This window comes from Camelina sativa, chromosome 15, assembly GCF_030686135.1.
Source record: "Camelina sativa cultivar CO46 ecotype springtype chromosome 15, ASM3068613v1".
NCBI lineage: Eukaryota > Viridiplantae > Streptophyta > Magnoliopsida > Brassicales > Brassicaceae > Camelina > Camelina sativa.
Window position 1 is genome coordinate 23,325,853 of NC_141894.1, and position 20,816 is coordinate 23,346,668.

Consider the following 20,816-nt stretch of genomic DNA (forward strand, 5'->3'; position numbering starts at 1 on the left):
ATAGTTTAGATTAATATTTCTCAAGAAAAGAAAAACATTTGACAAAATAAAATTTATGTTGTGACTAATTATTACACGAGAGGCGTGCCTGTTCAATGACAAATAAAAGCACTTGCCTACAGCATCAACTTTTGAGGATACCAAAATTCCAAATATTAACCTACTTGTGATTTTTTAAGTTGTTTATTTGTTAATCATTGTAATTCCAGTTAATCTTTTGTTTGTATTTTTCATAATTTGAAAATTTTATAGTTATTTTAAAAGATACTACAATTTCATATATCAGCATTTTGTTCTATTTTTTAATTACATTTAATATCTCAATATAAAATCAGTTAGTAATACAACAATCACGCAATACATAGGACATACAAAATAATCTATTAGTTAAAATAATTATAACTTTTTAAATAATTATGAAAATTTTGAACTAAAATAAATCGGAATAATTCACCTCTCAAAGATAGTAAAGTAATTTATATTTTGTTTAACTATTATTATTTTATTTATAAAATACAAAAAAAAAACATTGTACTTCTTCTTAGTCGCTAGGATTCGTGTTAGGATTTTGATAAAAAACAAAATACAAAATTTGGAGTTTCTGAGTCACAAACACGTCGCCAGAGAATGTATTCTCTCACTCAGATCATGGTATAGAGATTAAGGTGTTGGGCGTAGAAGAGGAAGCTTTTACGTTTTTTTTTTTGTAACTCGGTTGTTACTTGATGGATTTACAATTTATATGATTGTTACGTTGAAGGAGAGAACTACATCTAGCCAATATAGAGTAAACCTTTCAAGATCTGTCGATCTTTGTAAGAGACACAAGGGAAGGTTTCACACATTGTCGTGGGTTCAAACTCGGACTCAGTTGGTTGCAAAATCATTCAGTTTACCATTAGACGACGTCAACATATTAGGATAACTAAGTAAACGAATTTTATATCTGTTTGAAAATGTGTGACTGTAACTTAATTCGGTTTAGTGATTCTGTGCACACATGTTAACATCTTTTAAGCCGTGTGTTTGATTAGACTAATTTTTTAAAAGTAAAGTCTTATTTGATACTAATTTAACATATCGAAAAAAAAATTTCCAACAAAAAAGTATTAAATATTAAATGTCTAAATAAAAATTATAATTTTTTTGGGTAAATTTTTTTATTATTATATTATTTTTGGCAAAGAAAAATGATATCTCAGGTCAAACTTTTATTTTATTTCATATTTCAAGGCAAGATCATAAGATATATAATATTCTTTTAGATTTTATACCTACGTGGTCATACAAAAGAAAACATACAAACCATGAGATTTAACTTGAGATGTATTCTTTTTATCAATATTCTTTCTTTGAACCAATAATAATAAAAAGCTGCATCTCTAAAGTAGAAACAAAGAATATATTCTTGCAATTATGGTTTAGCCATCAAGTGCTTCTAGATATTTGTTAATGAAAGGGAAAAGTGGAAAATAAGAACATATACAAAATATTGAGCTTGTATATGTGGAATCTACGAGCTCAATATCGAGAGGAAGAACGGTGAGAGGCATATGTTAAGGGTGGTTATGAACTTGAATTTTAGTTTTATAAATAAGGGTGAGTATTTTTTTTCTTTTTCTTTTTCTTTTTTTTTTTTCAGAATTAATAACATTGTGAACTTGTGTATATAAAGTAATAAGAGTTCACTGGTATTACTAATTTAAGAAAGAAATAAAACAACAAAGTTGCTGATTTTTTCTTTTTTTTTTCAAGTAGTAAGAACAAAACTCATGTTATTTTGTTTTTTTTTGTTTTTGTCAAACTTTCATGTTATTTTGTTTTTTTTTTCTGTTTTTGTCAAAATTTCATGTTATTTTGTTTTTCTCTTGGATTTACTGATTTTGATTAGATGACTCTTTTTGTGCTCAGAATTTTTTTCTGGGTTCAGATTATGTGGTTTTAAATATAGATTTTAAATATAGATAAAATTTTAATTTTTCTGACGTAATTTTAAATATAAATTTTTAACGTCAATTTCAGAACCGACTTAAAGTCCAGATAATAACGTTGATTGTTAGAAGAAAATTAATGCTGATTATATGACCGATGTCGTATCGATTTATTGTATACTAGATTTAAAATTCTATTATCCGAAAATAAATTGCATTTATCAGATTTCATTATTGTATGAAACAATAACAAACTATTTAAAAAAATTATAAAACTTAATTTTATTTATAAAACTAAAATTATATATTTGCATTCCTAACTTTTTAATAATGACAGATCAATACAATAAAACTTCTTTGTTTCTCACTTGTATTGAAGCATAAACTGACATATCAGAAAAAATTTGTAATCAATCAAATTATAACAATTAATAAAACTCATCTTTTTTTTGCCAAGAAGGACACATTGATTTTATAACACCCGCGAACCAAGAATTGGATTTTTGGTAGGGGTGTCGATCAACACTACTGGTGTCGGTCGACACCATGTGCGGATGGGTTAATCGGTTTGATTTTAATCCTTCGGTTTGCGTGGCTGGTTTAGGAAAACCCTAAGACTCGAGTTTATTAGGGAAAACTCGACTTCCCAAGTTCTTTTAGCCGCTTTTTCACATCTCAGAGAGAAAGGAGAGGAGAACAAGATTCTCTGTGAGAGTTCTTGAGATTTTGGTGAATTCTTTGTCTTTGTGGGTTGAGTTTCTTCCTCGAGAGTATGGATCCAAGGCTATGAACATGGTGGGAAGGTTGCTGTGGTGCTAGCTTCATCGTTTGGGCATAGATCTCATTGTTTTGGCAAAGGTGAGTGCATGACCATGGCTTATCTAAGCTGAGATCTCTGTTTCTATGATTTTGTGTGTTTTGTGGTTGTTTCTGTTGGTTGTTTGTGAGTTTTTTGTAGCTCTTGTGGCTTGGATTCATTCCTGGGATTGTGTGTAATGAAAAGGAGAAGCTTGGGGCGAGATTTGGAGGTTCTGTTCAAAGGGAATCGATGCTTGACATTGGTGTCGGCCTACACCAGTTGGGGTGTCGGTCGACACCAACGCGAGGACGACTCGGGGATTTGGCGAGTATCGGTCGATACCATGTGGAGGTGCCGGTCGACACTATTAGGGATTCAGGAATCTCGAGCAGGTGTCGGTCGTTGTGGTGTCAGTCGACACCAGATCACCAGTGTTGGTCGACACCACCTGGTGTCGGTCAACACCCTTTTGCAGTGACCGGTTTATGTCGTTTTGCTTTGTGCATGTTCATGGTTTGTTTTATTGCTGTTGTTTGTGGCATGAGAGATCTTATTGCTTGTGTGTATAGCCCAGTAGATAGAAGGATTGTTTCACTAAGTATTTCTGGTAATAATTACGCCTCTTTTTTGTGTTGTGACGCAGGTAAAGGCAAAGTGTGATCGTGGATTCAAGGCTATGAAGAGGAAGATGTCCTAGAGGCTCAGTTGTTTGCTATGTGTTTTTATTAGGATGCTAGAGTAGAACTTAGTGGTCTAGAACGGATGTTAGGATTGCTGGTTTTATGATTTGTTTTATGTTATGGATTGTTGTTGGAATGTATTAAGTTATTTCTTTAATTGTTATTGGTTATTCGATTGATTATTGTTATCCTCTGTTGTTATTGATTGGGGTAGGTTGCTAGTGAGTATGGGATCACTAGATATTAGGATATTATATAAAAAAACGGGTACGGTTGTTTCAGTTTGGTATCAGAGCCTATATGGTTCTAGGTACGGGTTCGCTTTGTCCTTTGTGTTGTTGATGTTGGATTGAATGCTTGTGTGTGGCATGGGGTCCTAGAACATCCTCTTCTTGGTGATACAGGTGGTTAGAGGTGAGGATGCTGCTGGTCATGGTCGTGGTCGTGGGCGTGGGCGTGGCCGTGGGCGAGGACAGGTTCCTGAGGCCAGTGTGATTGTGACCCAGAGCATGGCCAGTGAGGAGGTGGTAGAGGCACAGGTTCATCCTAGAGTGTCTGGAGACCAGGCTGGTTTGGGTGTCGGCAGCGCTGATGGGCCCGGTGTCGATGACGGTGTTGCCCCGGGAGTGGGGGTTGCACCGGAGGGTGCTCCAGGTAGGGAGGATGTCTTGATGGGCTTGCTAGCTCAGGTGTTGGCGCGACTTCCAGCAGCAGTGCCGCTAGAGGTTGGTGGGAAGGTTCCACAATGCCGCCAGGGGTTGGTGGGCAGGTTCCAGCAGTGTCGCCAGTGGTTGGTGGGCAGGTTTCAGTGGTGCCCCCAGTGGTTGGTGGGCACGGTTCAGCGGTTCATCCTGTGGCTGGTATGCAGACAGATGTGCAACCGGGGGCCAAGGCAGTGGATGCTCAGTATGTTCAGATGCTGGTGCAGCTACGGCAGGTGGGTGCGGGATCTTTCCCGGGAGGCATGGATCCGAGTGTGGCGGATGAGTGGAGAGAGCGGATGGAGGATATTTTCCAGTCGCTTTGGTGTCCCGACCACTATCGAGTAGACTTGGCAGCGCACTACCTTTCAGGGATGCAAAGATCTGGTGGAGGTCGGTGACGGCATGGAGAGTGCAGCATGAGATGACTTGGAGGGACTTTGTGAGAGAGGTCAACACCATGCATAGAGTCTCCACAATTTCTGTTTCCATTATTTGGAGTTGTTCCATATCAATCACTCTTTGGCACAATACGTTGAAGAATGCGCATAGGCGGAAAATGGCTATTCTAGGATCCTTAGGTAAAACCTCTAACAGAAATTGGTACCAGTTGTTGCATCAGGACTTGGTAATCATGAGATTTGAGTCCCATCACTTTACACTCGTCTAATGATACACAAGTAGATATGTTAGAGCAATAGCCATCCAGACATTTAAACTCATCTTCTTGCCTATCCTCACCCTCAGCAGCCTCACATAAATTTGAACCCTTACAAGCTAAATCTTCATTAGACATTTAGCAGCTTCGTATAAACCCAGAATCTCAGCATTCCAAACTCTATCTTGACCTTCTACTAAACCAACATAGTTATCTTCTCCATGGTTGGGGCATTCTCAAAAATGCCTCTTTTTCCATGCCCCTTTTTAAAAATATCCCTCCATATTGACTATTTTTAAAACTACCCATTTTTATGTACAAAATGACCAAATTACCCTTTCTTTGAGTGAAGTCAAGAATGTACAGTCATCAAAATCGAAAACATTTCCCGCCAAAAAAAAATAAAAAAAATTTCTCGCCAAAAAAAATTTCCGCAAAAATCGAAAAATTGTCCCGCCAAAAAATGAAAAAATTCTCGCCACAATTGGATTTTCCGGCCAAAAAAATTGAATTTTTTATCTTTTAAAAGCGTTTACAAAGTTTTTAAAGGTTTTTAAAAGCGTTTACAAGGTTTTTAAAAGGCTTTTAAAATGTTTTTGCAAGATTTTAAAAAGGTTTTAAAGAGATATTTTTTTATAAAAACTTTTTAGAAACGTTGTAAACGCTTCTAAAAACATTTTAGTAACCTTTTAAAAACCTTGTAAACGCTTTTAAAAACAGTTTAATAACCTTTTAAAAACCTTGTAAATACTTTTTAAAAACCTTGTAAACGTTTTTACAAGGTTGTAAAGCTTTTAAAAACCTTATAAAAGTCTTGTCAATTTTTTTTGGCGGAAAATTTTTGGTGGGAATGTTTTTTGTCGAAATGTTTGTCAAACTTTATTTTACCAAAATAAATTTTGTCGGGAAATTTTTTTTTGAAATTTTTTTAACGGGAAAACTTTTTGCGGGAAAATATGTCGGAAATTTTTGTTTTTCATTTTATTGATTAAATTAATTTTCATGTAAAGGTAAAATGGTCATTAAAAAATAAGGGAAGGCAAAAATGAAAATGGCTAAAAAAAGGGGTATTTTTGAAAAGAGGTATATCAAAAAGGGTTTCACTTTTTCTCAAGACATGCAATATCAAAAAAAATGTCAATATCTGCATGTTCATTATTTTGTGGATGTAACATTTGTCTTTATAACACACCTAGCCAAAACTAATGTTTTATATCCCTTATACGTTTCAAAATAGGACACCGTCATTCAAATATTTAAATCTGTGCGGTTAATACCATATGGATAGATAATTTCTGGACGTATACGCATATTCCCACCAAAGAAAAAAAACCTTTCCTCGCATAGCAATCCACAACTGTAACATCCGCGAACCAAAATATGTGTTTTGGGTAGGGGTGTCGATCGATACCCTTGTAGCATCGATCGACACCACTTATTCTGGGTCCGTCGGGTTTGTTTCAATCGTCGATTTGGACCGGTTTGGTTAGGAAAAACCATTGAACCGGGTCTTAAAAGGGAGAAAACGACCTAGGGTCGTGTTTAGTTGTTGTGTCGCCGTTTTTCAGAGAAACAAAGAGAGAAAAATTGTTCTTGAGGTTCTAGAGAGAGTTTGTGAGATTTCAAGGCGTTTTTGGTGAGATCTTGCTGTGGGATTGAAGATCCAAGGCTAGGAACGTGTTGGAGGGTTGCTAGGAGTGTTGGATTCGCTTCTGTTGGTCTAAATCTTCCTTCCAAGAGGTGAGTGCATGACCATGGCTTATCTAAGCCTTTGATTCCTTTGTTCTTGCTTGTTCTTGCTTGTTTGTGTGTTTTTCTTGCTTGGGATTGGTTGAAACAGGTTCCTACGGAGGTTTAGGGCTTGGGTCGTGAGTATTGGGCGATTTGGAGGAGTTTCGGAAGTGAGATTCGACTCTCGTTTTCGTGCGGATCGCAGTTGCAGAGGGAGTGTCGATCGATACCACTTGGTGTCGGTCGACACCAGAAAATTGGGCATCGATCGACACTGTGGGGTAGTGTCGGTCGACACCACTGAGCCAGTGTCGATCGACACTAGGCTGGTGTCGGTCGACACCTCCCTTCCAGTTAGTCGATGTTTGATTTCCTGGTTTGTGTGTTTGTTTGTTGCTTGTCTTGGAACTTTGGAATCATTGTTGCTTGTGTGTATAGCCCAGTAGATGGGAGGATTACCTCACTGAGTGTTTATCAAATACTCATGCATCTCAATTTGTGTTTGTGGTGCAGGTAAAGGCAAAGTGTGATCGTGGAATCAAGGCAATGAAGAGGAGGATGTTCTAGGGACTCGATTGGATGTTGTCTGGCATTGCTAGGTTGCTAGAGTTGGGTCATTAGAAACATTGCTAGGTTGCTGGTTCCTTGTTTCTTGTTGTTTGGATTGATTATTGTTGATGATTATGGTTATTGGTTTTTATTGGAGTATTATTGGATATTATGTTGGTGTTGTTATTTCCGCTGATGATTGTGATTGTGGTTAGGTGGGTAGTGGGTATGGGACCACTAGTTGTAGTTCTATTTATTATATTATATTTATTATTATTATTTAAAAAAAAAAAAAAAAAAGGGTTGGTCGTTTCAACAACAAACCATCCACGTGGTTAGGTCGACGTAGTAAGTATTAGAATAATGTGTATCCACGTGTGTACACATTTCAGAATAATTGTAAGGTAAGATTCTTGACCAATTGAACAAAACATAATAAGAAACCTTTCACCTCGTTTACATTTCAGTACGGTCGTAAATCAAATATTAGTCAACTAATAGCCTAAACAATAGTCCAGTAGACACCTTTACAAGTACGCAGTAAATTCCTGTTTTCAATCAGCGAATCATCTGTGTGTGGTGTATGGTTATCTTAGATATATACCATATATCCACATGGTAGTATTTGGATGGATGACGATTTTGTGGATACAAATAGTAGTTACCAGCACCGTTTTGGATCGTCGAGTAAACATCTAAAATATCAATATCCGTATGGTTGACATTTTGTGGACATCTCGATATCTCTAAATTCATTGCATCGTTTTGATATCTCTAAATTTATTGTATCATCTTGCTATCTCTAAATTCATTGTGTCGTTTGGATCTCTCTAAATTCATTAAAATGTTTCCTTCTCTTTGATCATTGCATCTATAAATATCCTATCAATCTCCTCTTAATCAATTTCATCTACTTCTTCAATCATTGCACCTATAAGTTGGTTACAGTTGTTTTCATTTTTAGACTCGAGCTATGGCCGGTGAGAGTTCCAGTAAACGTCCCAAACGCATGTCAGAGTGGGAAGACAAAGCAACACGCCCCATCACCATGGCCGGAGAGAGTTCCAGTAAACGACCAAAACACAATTCAGACTTCGAGTGGGAAGAGGAAGCACTAGAGGCCATGAAAGACGCCTTCACTTAGACAAGAGCCGTGGTTGAGGCAGAGACAACTGATCGCTTCAAAGCAATTCTTCATATGATGAAAGATCATATGAATAAGAAGGAAGAGGCTACCGCCCTCGTGCATCAAGTCAAACTAATTGACGCTCAACTCTCCCAACAGAATCAAATCTTGGGTCAACAACTTGTCGACTTCGAGGCAGAGCACAAGAGGTTAGAGGAGATGAGAGAGGTTGCGGCGGACGACGCTGAACAGTGTGTGGTTCCTCCTCCTATTGATTGGTGTAAACTTAATGTTTGTTTCGACGAACATTAATAGAAGTTGATACCTTAAATAGGATCTCCCCTTTCTTAACACATTATGCATTTTAATTTCTATTTTTCATCAGTTGATACTTAATGTCTGGATTCACTTTAATTTTATACATCAATATTATGCAGTTAATTCGTACTTTTCATCATTTAAGCATCCCTATGTGGTTTCACTTTTTACCAAGATTTTTGCAATATCCACATGAATTTTAAATACGTGGATTTCTTGCAACGCTGAATTTTAATTTGATTCGCAACGATGTCCCTATTGAATTTGCCTTTGAGGACTAGAACATGTGGATATCTAAAAATGGAAATATCTGCATGTTTTCTATTTTGTGGATACGAACCTTTGTCTTTATAAGACACCTAGCCACAACTAATGTTTTCTATCCCTTTTATGTTTCAAACAAAGGGCAAAGTCCTTCAAAAATTAAAATCTGTGTGGTTAATACCTTGTGGATAGATAAGTTTTTGTTGTCTACATACCTACCCACCCAAAAAAATGTAACTTTCCTACTCATATCAATCCACAACAAACCATCCACGTGGTTACTTTGTGGTAGAAAATATTAGAGTAATATGTATCCACGTGTTAAAGTATATTTTATATATTAGAGTATTAGATATTTGGATATATGTCATATATCCAAATATTCGTATATGAGTGGATGACGATTACGTGGATACAAAATAGTAGTTACCGGTAACGCATGTGAACATGAAATAGACATGTAAAATATCAATATCCATATGGTTTACATTTTGTGGAAAGAAACCTCATTTTATCTTGTTCACCTACCCACATATAATGTTACTTTCATTTCCACATCAAACCACAACAAACCAACCATGTGGTTACTTCCCTTGCTGAAAGCAAAACATCATACGAAACCGTTCATCTCGATTACATTTCAATAGCATTATTTCCAATAATCGTCAACTATTAGACCAAAAAAATACCCATATCCACAAAAACGAGCAGCAATGGATACCTAATGTAATTACTAAGATTAATAGTAATGTAAGCAATAGTGTTCCCAGTCACATCCACAAAAACCAGCATATCAGGAAACACCCATGTGAATACTACCCGCTCCTAATCGGGTTACCTTCACGCCAAAAAATACCCAAAATAAGTGTTCTCCGACACTACCATCCAACTATCTACCGTCATCATTATGGCAACGGGTTCGAACAACTTGTTCGATTGTGTCCCATCTCTTTGCACCTCCCACAACGATTCACTTTTGTTTTGACGACTCCATTTTTCTCCAAACAACATAACACATCAAAATGAACGGTTACGATATATCTTCTCACCAACACATAAAAAACTACTACACTTACAAGAAACTTGGTACACTTACACGAAACTCTCCAACAGAAGGAATCCTACTTTCTTTTGGACGGCCAGCTGGTCGTCGCGCCTTAGGGGGGTATAAAACACGGTTCTTGATTTCAACAGGAACTTCAGCATCACTCACTTCAAGATTAATTACCCCTTCGTAAGTCCCTCTCCATGTTTCTGTCTTGTAACAGTCACCCACCAAAGTCCCATAAGGGATGCCTTGCGTATCCGCTGCTAGCAATGTATGCATGCATGGTATTTTCAGCCTATCGTACTGCTTACAAGAACACTGCTTCATATCAAGCAACACATGGTGCTTTCGATTAAGTAAACCCACTACTTCATAACTCCAACTAGAGAATTGCCAACTTAGCTACTACAAACACCAACCATGTTCTTTTGCATCTGTTTATAAACCTCCGGCGTAGTCAACCCTCTATGCTTCCCAGCTTTCTTGCGCCTCGCACTAAACCACCTACTTAACATCGCACGAATGTTCTTGAGTAGTTCAACAATATGACAGGATCTCCCCTTTCCTAACGCATTGTTCAGAGACTCTAAAATGTTGGAGATCATCAAATTGTATCGGTTCCCTTGGAAATAAGCCCTACTCCAGTGAGCTGCTCCAATTTTATCCAGATAAGCGGCATAGTTGGTGTTTTTGGCTTTGATTTGTCTATAAATATATTGGTAACCAGTTACCTTATAGGCAAACACTGCATTTGTCAAAACTTTTTGCAAGTCCTTTATTATGAAAATTTGCATTAACATTCCTGGCTAGATGTACTATGCAAGCTCCATGATGTAACAACGGGTACACCCTCTTCTTTGATGTGTATATTGAGCTGTTCCTATCTGAAATTATGCTCAAGCTCTTACTATCTGCAATGATTTGTTCTAATTTCTCAAAAAACCACGTCCAAGTGTCGTCGTTCTCACTATCCACAACAGCAAAAGCAAGAGGAAAAACCTGGAAATTAGCATCTTGTCCACTTGCTGTAAAAAGGACTCCATTATACTTCTCATTCAGATGAGTGCCATCCACAACAATCACACGCCTAAGCTTCTTAAAACCTTCTATGGAAGCCCCAAAAGCCAAAAACATATACATTCTTTGCCATCTTCAACCACTTCAGTTTTTTTTTTTTAATATAATGTTAAATTAATTCAAGAAAAAATATCGTTTTGTTACATTGGATGCAAAAATTCAGAAAATCAATTGAAATTAAACAGCATAATGTTACTCAGAAGCTCGTGAAGCAAACCACTTCAGTTTTAATATTGGTTACAGTACCTGGATTCGCTTCTTTTAAAACATGCAGAAAGCAAGGAAGATCCTCGTAAGACTCATCATCCGAACCAAATATGCCCTCCAAAGCTTTCCCCTTCGCCCTCCCACATTTTCTGTACGACGCATCCACCCTCAGTTCTTTTAATACCATCTCAAGGAGCCGGACCTTTATTAGGATCATTGTACTTCGCTTTGTACACGGCTGCAATCACCCTTGATGTCGCTTTCTTTAGGTACTTGTTCCTCGTCTCTATTGGGCATGTGTGTTCTAGATTAGCTTTTCTAATCACATAGTAGCCTGACTCCTTCATTTTACAAGCTAGTACCCTCCAGTCACACCTCTCCCCAGAATAACTAACTACAAACGACTATTTCTTGGTTGTCGTCTGAGTGAAGTGAAACATGTTCTTGATGGCGTATATAGCTAAAGCTATCTGGCAATCCTCTTTGTTTGCAAACATCTTACCCTTATAGATACCTTTCCCATCATCCTCAAAAATCCAGATCCGGTATTTCTTCCCTAACATACTGGAGGAATATCAAACTCCTCGTCATCTATATCTTCTAGCTTCCGACCATCCACTGCAGGACCAGGGATCTGTCCACGATCGTGTGACCACATGGTTACATCAACATGGTCACCATCAACTTTTCCGACCTGTTCCAACCCAGCACTTGTCCTCACTTTATTCTCCTCTTTTAAAGGAACAACTCCATTAACTAACACAGTGTGATCAAAACAGGAGTTTGTGTTACACATAACCTCCACCATGTTTACCCGACCAAACTGATCGCCAATGAAGTTCCCCCAAAACTCTTTATCATAGCTTCTTGGGGTCACAACTACATCTGTTACTACAGATTCTTCTTCCTCCTCTACATCTTCAAAACTATCTTCCAATCTGAAAAATTCTTCCACACAACCTAATTGTGTACTTGTCAACCTACGGCCAATTCCCACTTGCTCACCATTACTGCCCTTTATCTTCCCCTCAATTTCTGCCAACTCAGCCATATATTCTTCATCAACCTGGGTTGTCTAAAAAAAAATGCCTTCGAACCTGCTGTTGATGCTTCTCCTAAAAACCCTTCTTCGCTACCGCTATTACTAAGTGCACATGAAGACCCCCAACTACGTTTTTTGCGACTTTCCTCTCTCCAATCAGAATCCTCAGCCTCGTCAGTCATTCCTCTCATCTTAACCTCCTCAAATGTTACAAACAAATTCAACCCACGGTTCTTCCTAAGCATCTCAATATAATACTCAAGACCTAAATTCGTTGTCACAACCACCGGAGGCGTCCTCACCTCCGTCGTCAATTCCATAAACGTTGGGATGCAGTAACTCAGATTTGTCTTCTTCTCCACCAAACCGAATACCCCAACAACTGAATCTTCTAACTCTCGTAACCTTGTTGTTGCAGATAATGGAACAACACGCGACAAAAGTTTATTGTCAACTTTGAATCCCCAAACGCCGTCCTCAGAACAGCGCCAGCTCCTCGATATTATCACACAGAAACTAGGATCTTCACCCTGCATTAAAAATCAAAGCTTAATATCACAGTCATCCACGAACGACATACACAATTGAATTTTTACGGGCACAAAACCTACCTGCGCAGCCATGTCTCGTTCACGGGGACAAAAACCCTACCTTCAACTTTTGTTTCTTATCCACAAACAATCTTCCCATCTACTAAAACATTTGGCAACAACCAATCCAACGGTGGAGAATAAAGCAACATAAAGTATAGGTAAGTTTTAACTTACCACTTACCTTCTATTCTTATGAGGACAAAAAAGTAAAAGGGACATGGACACATAAGCAGCAAACTTGAAGAGTATAGAAAGTTTGGAAAGTAGGTTTTCCTGAAAGAAGTCTACACCAAAGTGGGTGTGGGTGCTATTTTCCGTTATATTTATTAGTTAAAAAAATAAAAAAGCTATTGTCGTTGCATGTATGTACAACATGAGAAAGAGTGTTGTCTTTGTCATTAGAGTGAGGATTTGACGTTTTTTTCTTTATTATTATTTTCTATTTTGCAACCATTTTCTCATATCTATCATTATTATGGGTTTGGAATTTATTTAACAACATACATTTAATATTTTAATATAAATTAAATAAATAATACGATAAACTAGATCCCGGTTAATCTCCTATTTATCAGCTAGGCGCTAGGCTTACTCTCACCGCCTAGGGCAAGTGAATTTTAAAACATGGCCTCTTAAACTGAGCATTATACCTGTGGGCCTTAACGGGTTCAATACATTGCTTTTAGACCCTAACCCGTTTTAAAATCAAATAATTTTAGTTGGGTGCATCTTTTACACTCGTTTATTAACGGATTGTAAATGGGTTTCAACAAGTTACTCCTATTAACAAGTCTGAAAAAAAAAGAGAGAAACCCTAAAATCGCCATGAGAGAGAGAGAGCCGCTGCCATTTTAGATCCGCCTCTCCGGTTGCTTTCCGGCGCCGGAGAGGGCTCCGCCCCGTTTTAGCTTTCTTCTTCTTTGTAGTTCTTCTTCAATCTCCCGCTTCTTGCTAAGTTATCGCCGTCGGTTGGATGCTTTTCGAAGGTGGTGGATCCGGCGAATCCTCGGTGTGTGAAGGGAAGATCTGTTGGGTGGAGGTCGCCGGTGAAGGCTCTGACGAAGACGTTGTTGAACAGCGTCGATTCTTGGCCATGTCTGGTGGATCTGTGGCGAATCCGTTCTGTTTTTGTCACTGGCGGTTTGTGTTGGAAACCGGTGGTCTGTGGGCTTCGGAGAGTAGTGAGGGCGGAAGCTTTTCTTCGACGAGCTTCAGTGGTGGGGTTTTGGTTCTTCTTAGACGAGCTTCAAACCTTACCTCTCACATCAGCCATGGCGGTGTCCTGCAGCAAGGGGCGGTGGCTTTCTTGTTTTTTTTTGTTTTTTCAGTCTGGCCAAGGTGGTGAATGTCTTGTAACTGACCGGAAGTGATGTTGTCTCTTTGAGCTTGCACTCTGAGGTGTTGATATGCTAATATGTGCTTCACTTTCTAATTTTGATGATTAGTATTCTGGTTTGTATAGTTAGTTCGGAGAACCATCTTTTCGGCGGTTATTATAGCTTCATGACTCTTGGTTGGGTCAGTCGGATGTAGTGTCCGTTTTTAGGTTTAAGACCGGAACAGGGAAAGCCGGAGAGACCAAGCTCTTCTGATAATGCACCTTTGGGTGTTAAAGCTATTGGGTCAAGTTCTTCACGTCGATCATGAGGATCACATAGCCAGTTTTTTTAGCAGTTTTCAGTAGTAGCTTAGGCCTCATCTGTGTTAGTATGTGTTTCGTGTCATTTGGTCAATTTAGGTGGTTTAGGAGATGATTTCACTCCGAGTTGTGGAGTGTTATCTATCTCATAGTGGTTTAAAAATGCAATGGTTATCGATTGGGTAGTGTTGGATCCGCATAGTGTTCCAGAGTTGTACTTGATCAACCATTGCATTTGTTTTGGTCCAAGTCTATAGAGGTGAATGTAATGTGCCTATGATTTGGTTGTAACTTTGATTTTGGTGAATGAAATGTTGATGTTGAGAAAAAAAAAAAGTTAGACAAAATAAACGGGTGGCCCGATTAGGTAAAACCGATTTTGATTCTTCGTCTCCGATCGTGCGAGAAGAAGAGAGTCGTCTTCTTTCTCTAAGTTCACTCATATCTTAAAGGTGCCGATTCCAGGTATAGTAACTTAAGACGCTGTTGTGATGCGACTTCTTGAGATTGATTCTGGGTTTGAATTTGGTGATTTGATTATTAATTTTTTGTAATTCGAAAGTTTCAGATATCTATTGTGATTAGTAATTTTTTGTGATTTGATTCTGGGTTCGTCTAGGGACTGTTTCTGGGTTTGAATTTGGTGATTTGATTTCTAATTTTTGGTGATTCGATTGCTATTTACATCATCTTAAGTTTCAGATATCTAAGGTTGTTGAATTTTGAGACTGTACAATCTAGTAGGGTTGTTGAATTTGGGGATTGTACAATATAGTGCTGTGACTTGATGATGCATTGGCGTTAATAACGTATGTACTGTGTTTTATGATCCATTGGTATCATGGGTTTTGTCTTAGAGACTTAGACCATTGACATGTTTATTTGCATAGTGCTGTGACCTGACGATGCATTGGCTTTATACGTTATTGTACTTGTGCTGTGTTTATGAAGCATTGACTTGACGAAGCTTGGTGTGGTGAATATATTAGTATTTTGGATATTGAGTTTGCTTCTCTTGAACCTTTGACATTATTACATCTCCGTTTAAGGTTTTGAATTGGAGTCAAACTTTTGATTTTGGTTGGTTCTGGTTTGAATTGGAGCAGATGGGGTTGTCTTCAGTAAACAGCTAATCGGAATCTTGTGGATTTAGAAACATAAAATCTGTTTTGGTTTTGAAGCACTGGCCTCTGGTTGTCAACTTCACTTTTACCAATGGTTTCCAATTTTTGAAACCTTAACCTTTTGTACTTTGACGCTTGATTCTTCTTCTCTGTCTCTGCATCCGTTTTGCAGGTCTCTTCACTGATTTTCAGTTTTCTCCAGGTTGTCTCTTTTGATCACCCTCTTGATCAGTTTGGTTCCTTGACCACATCTTCTGTTTCTCTACTCTTGTCTCCTTTCTTGTTTGTTTCCGAACTTTTCTGGTTCTTAACTTCACTTACTGATCTTAGCTTCACAGCTTCAGTTTCTGACTCTTTTTGATTGTTTCTTCCACTTGTTGACTTGTTTCTTTCAGCTCCATCTTCATTCATCTCTTTCTTATGATCCACAGGTGATGACTTATCCTGATTTGCAGCAATAGCAAGCCAGCTCCTTGACGACCTGAAAAGGCGTTTTCCTTTGATGCCATCATTGTAGATTCTTCGTTTGTGCGCCACTTGAGGTAAAAGCTCTTCTTGATCGTAGATATCTCAGCTATCTTCCTCCTACTGGATCATAAATAATACAGCCCCCTTTGGTTAAAAGTAACTTCATATCCATTTGCGATCATCTGAGAAACACTCAATAGATTTTTGGCAATCTTAGGAACCAGAAGAACATCTCTGATGAGTCTCTTGCCCTTCTTTGTTGTGACTTCAATGTCTTCCTTTCCTATAGTCGTCTAAACAGCTTTATTAATAGATGTATAGGAACATTGTAATTTGTGTCGAGGTTAGTGAATAGTTTCTCACCTGAAGTCATATGATTTGTGCAGCCACTGTCAATGAGCCAGACGTTCTCTTTAAGAGTTTCTTGACCTTCTTGTCTTGGTGTGAACATATGATAGTCTTCTTCTTCTTCTTTATTATTTTCTTTAATGGCATGAGTTTGTTCTCCATTTTTGTTTTTGCAATCTTTCACTAGATGTCCTGCTTTGCGACAGTGGATGCAGGTTCTCTCCGTTTCTTTCGTAGTTAGGCCTGATTCTACCATTCTTGAGCCAGAACACTTTTTCATTCTGATTGTCTCTTTTGCAGAAACCAAACCACGTATTTTCTCTGTAACTCGTTTTACCTATGTTTGTTTGCTCTTGTTTTCTAGATTCATACTCCTGAAACGTGCATGGAAAGCTCCTTCACCTTCTCCTTTATTATCTAAGAATAATTTCTTCTCATGGGCCTCCAAAGATCCAACAGTTTTCAAATCCTTAGCTTCTTCTGTTAGTGAGGTTTTATGCCTCTAGTATTGGTGTCGGGCAATTTATAGACTGGGAAGCGTCTGTGAGGATGTTGATAAATGCTAACAATGTGACAGTTATTTAACTCCACGATTACCAAGGCAAGAACAAATGGTTCCAATACTTGAAATGATTCGAAGGCAAGTTATGCAGCGTATCATAGAGAGAAAGAGGAAAGCAAATAATCTCAGTCAGGTAAAGTTTCTCTTTATGGTAGTAAGATTTTGGCTAAATGGTGTAAGATTTGGACTGGTACACATAAATGCTTTGATGTTGATCTAAGTGTTGATTCTTGTAGAGTGAGCTTGCCAAGCAGTACATGTTTCATGTGGCAAGTGGCAAATCAGTGGTATTTCATGTGAACATGCATATGGTGCAATACTGGAGGTAAGTTTAGATGCTGAAGATTATGTGTCGAATTTCTTCTGGACTTTTCTTTAGCAATAAAACTATGAAAGATCCACCATTCTAGCTAGAGGACCATGTATGTGGACCAAGTTTCTTACATCATTGATTACCACACCGCCTGAACCAATTCTGCCTGGTAGAAAGAAAGGAGGTAAGAAAAAGAAGTTTCCAAGATCAAAAGGCAAAGAAGAAGAAGATGACAGATTCACAAAAAGAAACACTTGGAAGGGAAGGACGCATTATCTGCAAACAAGCTGGACACAAGGCAGCTAGGTGTAAGGAAAATCCTATACAAAAGTTGAAGGCAAAGGAGATATTACCAAAGAAGAAGTTCATGACTAAGGCAAAGGTTTTGTCTATGTTGCAGTCTGGTTTTGTGTGATATTTACATTGTCGTTTAAGAAGTGATGAGTGATCTAGTTTTAAGACTGTAATTTAGGACTTTAATTGACGAGTGATGGTTTTTCTATCCAAATACATCCAATCATCAAAATAATAAATAGAAAGCAAAGAATCGGGTATATTTGTATCCGAACGGAACCAAACCATATTGTAAGTATTCAAAATAATACAACAAAGGGAACTAAACCAATTTCGTTCAATACTTAACACATAAGTTTACAAAAAAAACATTAAACATTAAAAAATGAAAATACGCATAAATAATTTATTCACCATTTCACTTTTAGCTAGCCACAAGTTATATCTTCCCAGAAGTGCATGAAACACTCTTTTTATTCTTTGAATTATTTCATCCTATTAGAAGCTTTCTCTCCCACCTAAGGCCTGGTCGAATGATCTTCTGGATACCGCATCCTCATCTTCGTAATGATAGGCAAATCCACCATGACTTGTTATATCAATACCAGCCAGCTCTTCCTCCGTAGATATCCTGAGAAGATTGAATCTATGAAGTCCATAAAACAAGGGAACGATTGTCAACGTCACCCACGAGAAGATGACAATGATTTCAACGATCTGTGCTGATAGTAGCTTCCATCCTCCGCCCATCAGCAGTCCGTACGGCCTACTGCCATCGCCCGAATAAACCTCGTTCACAAACTTCTTGGTAGCGAATAATCCGGTGAAGAGTAAGCCCCATGCGCCACAACCACCATGCAGCTGCGCAGCATTGAGAGGGTCGTCAAATTTAAGTTTCTTAGCTAGCTTATCCAGTCCAATCTTGACCAACGCAGCGACAACGCCACACACAATACTAGCCCAAGGATCGACAACAGCGCAGCCTGAGGTGATTGCAACCAGGCCACTCAGTAGTCCTGTACAAGCGTCAGTGACCTTCCAGTGAGATCCTAAGAAACGTTTAGTGAATAATGTGGTCAATGCCGCTGTGCACCCAGCCAGCGTTGTGGTCACTGCGGTTCGTCCAATGGCACTCCACTGACCATAGTAAGGAAACTGCTGCTCGTAGCTTTGCAAGATAGTTAAGAATGACCCTGCATTATAACCATGCCAACCAAACCATACCAGGAAGGTACCTAACACTACAAGGGGAACATCATGACCATGTACAGAAGAAGGCCTTCCTGATCCATCGAACATTCCGACTCTTGGTCCTTCTATGAAAGATCCCCAAAGACCCGCTATCCCGCCGACCATATGAACCACTCCGGATCCAGCAAAGTCGATTGCACCCGAGCTAAGCAAGAGGCTGTTGTGATCTCGTGTTGCACTAGCCCAACCGTTGCTTGACCAAAACCAACGGGAAACTGTGGGATAGACAAAACCAGTTAAATAAAACGAGTACATTAAGTAGGCAATAAACTGTGTACGTTCCGCCATAGAGCCGCTTGTGATTCCCGATGGAGTTATGGCAAAGGTCCACTGGAATAGGAAAAAGCTAAAGTCGTAGCCGGAGGAATCAGGAAAAGAGTTCAAAGCAAAGAAGTTGTGATGATAACCGATAAAACCGTTGGATGGTCCAAAAGCTATGGCAAATCCAAAAATGAAGTAGGAGATAGCACCTATGCAAGCATCCATTATGTTTGTGAGCATGACATTCATGATGTTTTTGGAACGAATAGAGCCAGCAGTTAGCAAAGCAAAACCGATTTGCATAGTAAAAGAGAAATAGGCAGAGAAGAGAAGGTAAGAAGTATTGATGGCTAATGTTATCTCAGAAAACTTTGAGCAAAGGAAAGTTGAAGCATCTGTCATGTTTACTGAATGAAATGAGGAAGAGAATACTGAACAAGTTTCACTTGCCATGAATATATGGAATGAAATGAGTACCTAGCTCCTTGCGGATATTCTTAACTTTTAACCTATATATACACAAGGTAAGTCCATGCATATTTCAACTAATACATCTTTGCTTGTGAAACAAGCTCAATTTACATATGAAAGTGACTCATGAAATATATTTTAAATCAATTAAAATACTCAACCGTACGTGCTAATTCACTACAAAGATAAACAAAAGAAAAAAGGAAAAAAAGAGAGGTGATTGTGACAACCAAGACCATGAACCATCATTGTTAAAGAGAAAGTAGTTGGGAATTTGGGATCAATTACTTCTCTAGTAAATTAGTAGAAAGTGATGTGATGAAGAGTTATAAAAAGTATAGGTAAGAGTGGTAAAAGATACTTTAACATATATAGTCCACGACTCTTATTAAAAATACTTTGATGGAGTATTACAAATAAAAATTCGGACTATTATTCGTAAAGTAGTGCTAGTTCAAATGTCGGTATAGATTGTAGCATTAGTGATTATTTTGAGACTATAAAGTATATATGTGTTTTGCTTGACAAAAAATTACGATAGTCACCAAGTCCATGATATAAATTAAATAATCTTACTTTCTTTGAAAAAAACCCAAATTTTACCAAATATGAAATGCACATATTATAAATGTCTTTTAAATAGTGTGTTTACCTCGTACGTAAAGACTCACATGCACACGCACGGCTTTTTTTTTTTGGTTGGGAATTGCACATGCAAGGTTAAAAAACAAAGCAAATTTTCTTCAAGGTTTTGTAGAAACGGGAAATTAATGTACTGGACTGAATAGTGGTAAAAAACAAAACAAAAACAAATAGTCTTAATCCGGTGCGGTCACATTTTCATGGTATATATGAATACTAAAATAAATAAAATTGGGAAGTTGAGTCATAAAACGACAATTAAATTGATTGTATAGTGCGTGAGCCTGTAACAAGAAATATAATATATAATAATAATGAAGTCCACTTTATCAAAAGACAACAAAAAAAGTCCTACTTTGTCCAAAGAAAATTATATCAATAATAATTTCAAGTCAATCGATCTTCACTTTGTCTTTTAAAATGCAAACTCATCCTCACGAATTTTAAACATAACATATGAGAGCTTTTCGGAAAATAAATAAGCATAGCACAACTCACATAAATTTTATAACTTTTAAGCCATGACGTATAATTTTATTTTCCTTACGATTTCAGTTAATTTTTTTCAGTAAATTAAAACAAAAGTTATAACCTGTAAACAAAAATTATAACATGCTCAATGTAAGTGTGAAAGTAAAAAAGAAAATGGTTTAAAAAAAAAAAAAAGAGAGAAATAAGTGAAGCATGATCAAAACTAGGAAACAAAAATTATAACATGC

At 37.7% G+C, this 20,816-nt stretch overlaps 2 protein-coding genes and 1 pseudogene across 36 annotated transcripts; 1 reads left to right on the forward strand and 2 right to left on the reverse strand.

Moving 5' to 3' along the window:
• Nucleotides 1-9,829: 9,829 nt before the first annotated feature.
• On the reverse strand, nt 9,830-11,436 carry LOC147926976 (uncharacterized). The gene is made up of 4 exons (XM_087487255.1): nt 11,292-11,436; nt 10,714-10,908; nt 10,225-10,550; nt 9,830-10,108 (listed from the first exon to the last, which is right to left on the reverse strand). Exons 1-4 carry the CDS (start codon nt 11,434-11,436, stop codon nt 9,830-9,832), a joined length of 945 nt encoding a protein of 314 aa, XP_087343381.1.
• A 3,117-nt stretch (nt 11,437-14,553) lies between these two features.
• LOC147926977 (uncharacterized) lies at nt 14,554-17,756 on the forward strand. Of its 34 annotated transcripts, none has more exons than XR_015581956.1 (7): nt 14,688-14,828; nt 15,470-15,556; nt 15,660-15,692; nt 15,919-16,029; nt 16,668-16,998; nt 17,102-17,190; nt 17,276-17,756. XR_015581956.1 is itself a non-coding variant. In XM_087487914.1 (7 exons), the coding sequence occupies exons 5-7, from the start codon at nt 16,915-16,917 to the stop codon at nt 17,591-17,593; spliced, it is 411 nt and encodes a 136-aa protein (XP_087344040.1). In that variant the 5' UTR covers nt 14,688-14,828; nt 15,470-15,556; nt 15,660-15,718; nt 15,919-16,029; nt 16,668-16,914; the 3' UTR covers nt 17,594-17,756. The 34 variants fall into 34 exon arrangements, 31 of the variants coding, with proteins under 31 accessions (XP_087344057.1, XP_087344038.1, XP_087344052.1 ...); XM_087487914.1 differs by having other exon boundaries at nt 15,660-15,718; nt 17,356-17,756; XM_087487923.1 differs by having other exon boundaries at nt 15,660-15,718; nt 16,881-16,998; nt 17,356-17,756.
• A 47-nt stretch (nt 17,757-17,803) lies between these two features.
• Nucleotides 17,804-19,453, reverse strand: LOC104773864 (ammonium transporter 1 member 2 pseudogene; annotated as a pseudogene). Its single transcript, XR_015581954.1, has one exon. The product of XR_015581954.1 is annotated as an ammonium transporter 1 member 2 pseudogene (transcript).
• Between the last annotated feature and the right edge of the window lie 1,363 nt (nt 19,454-20,816).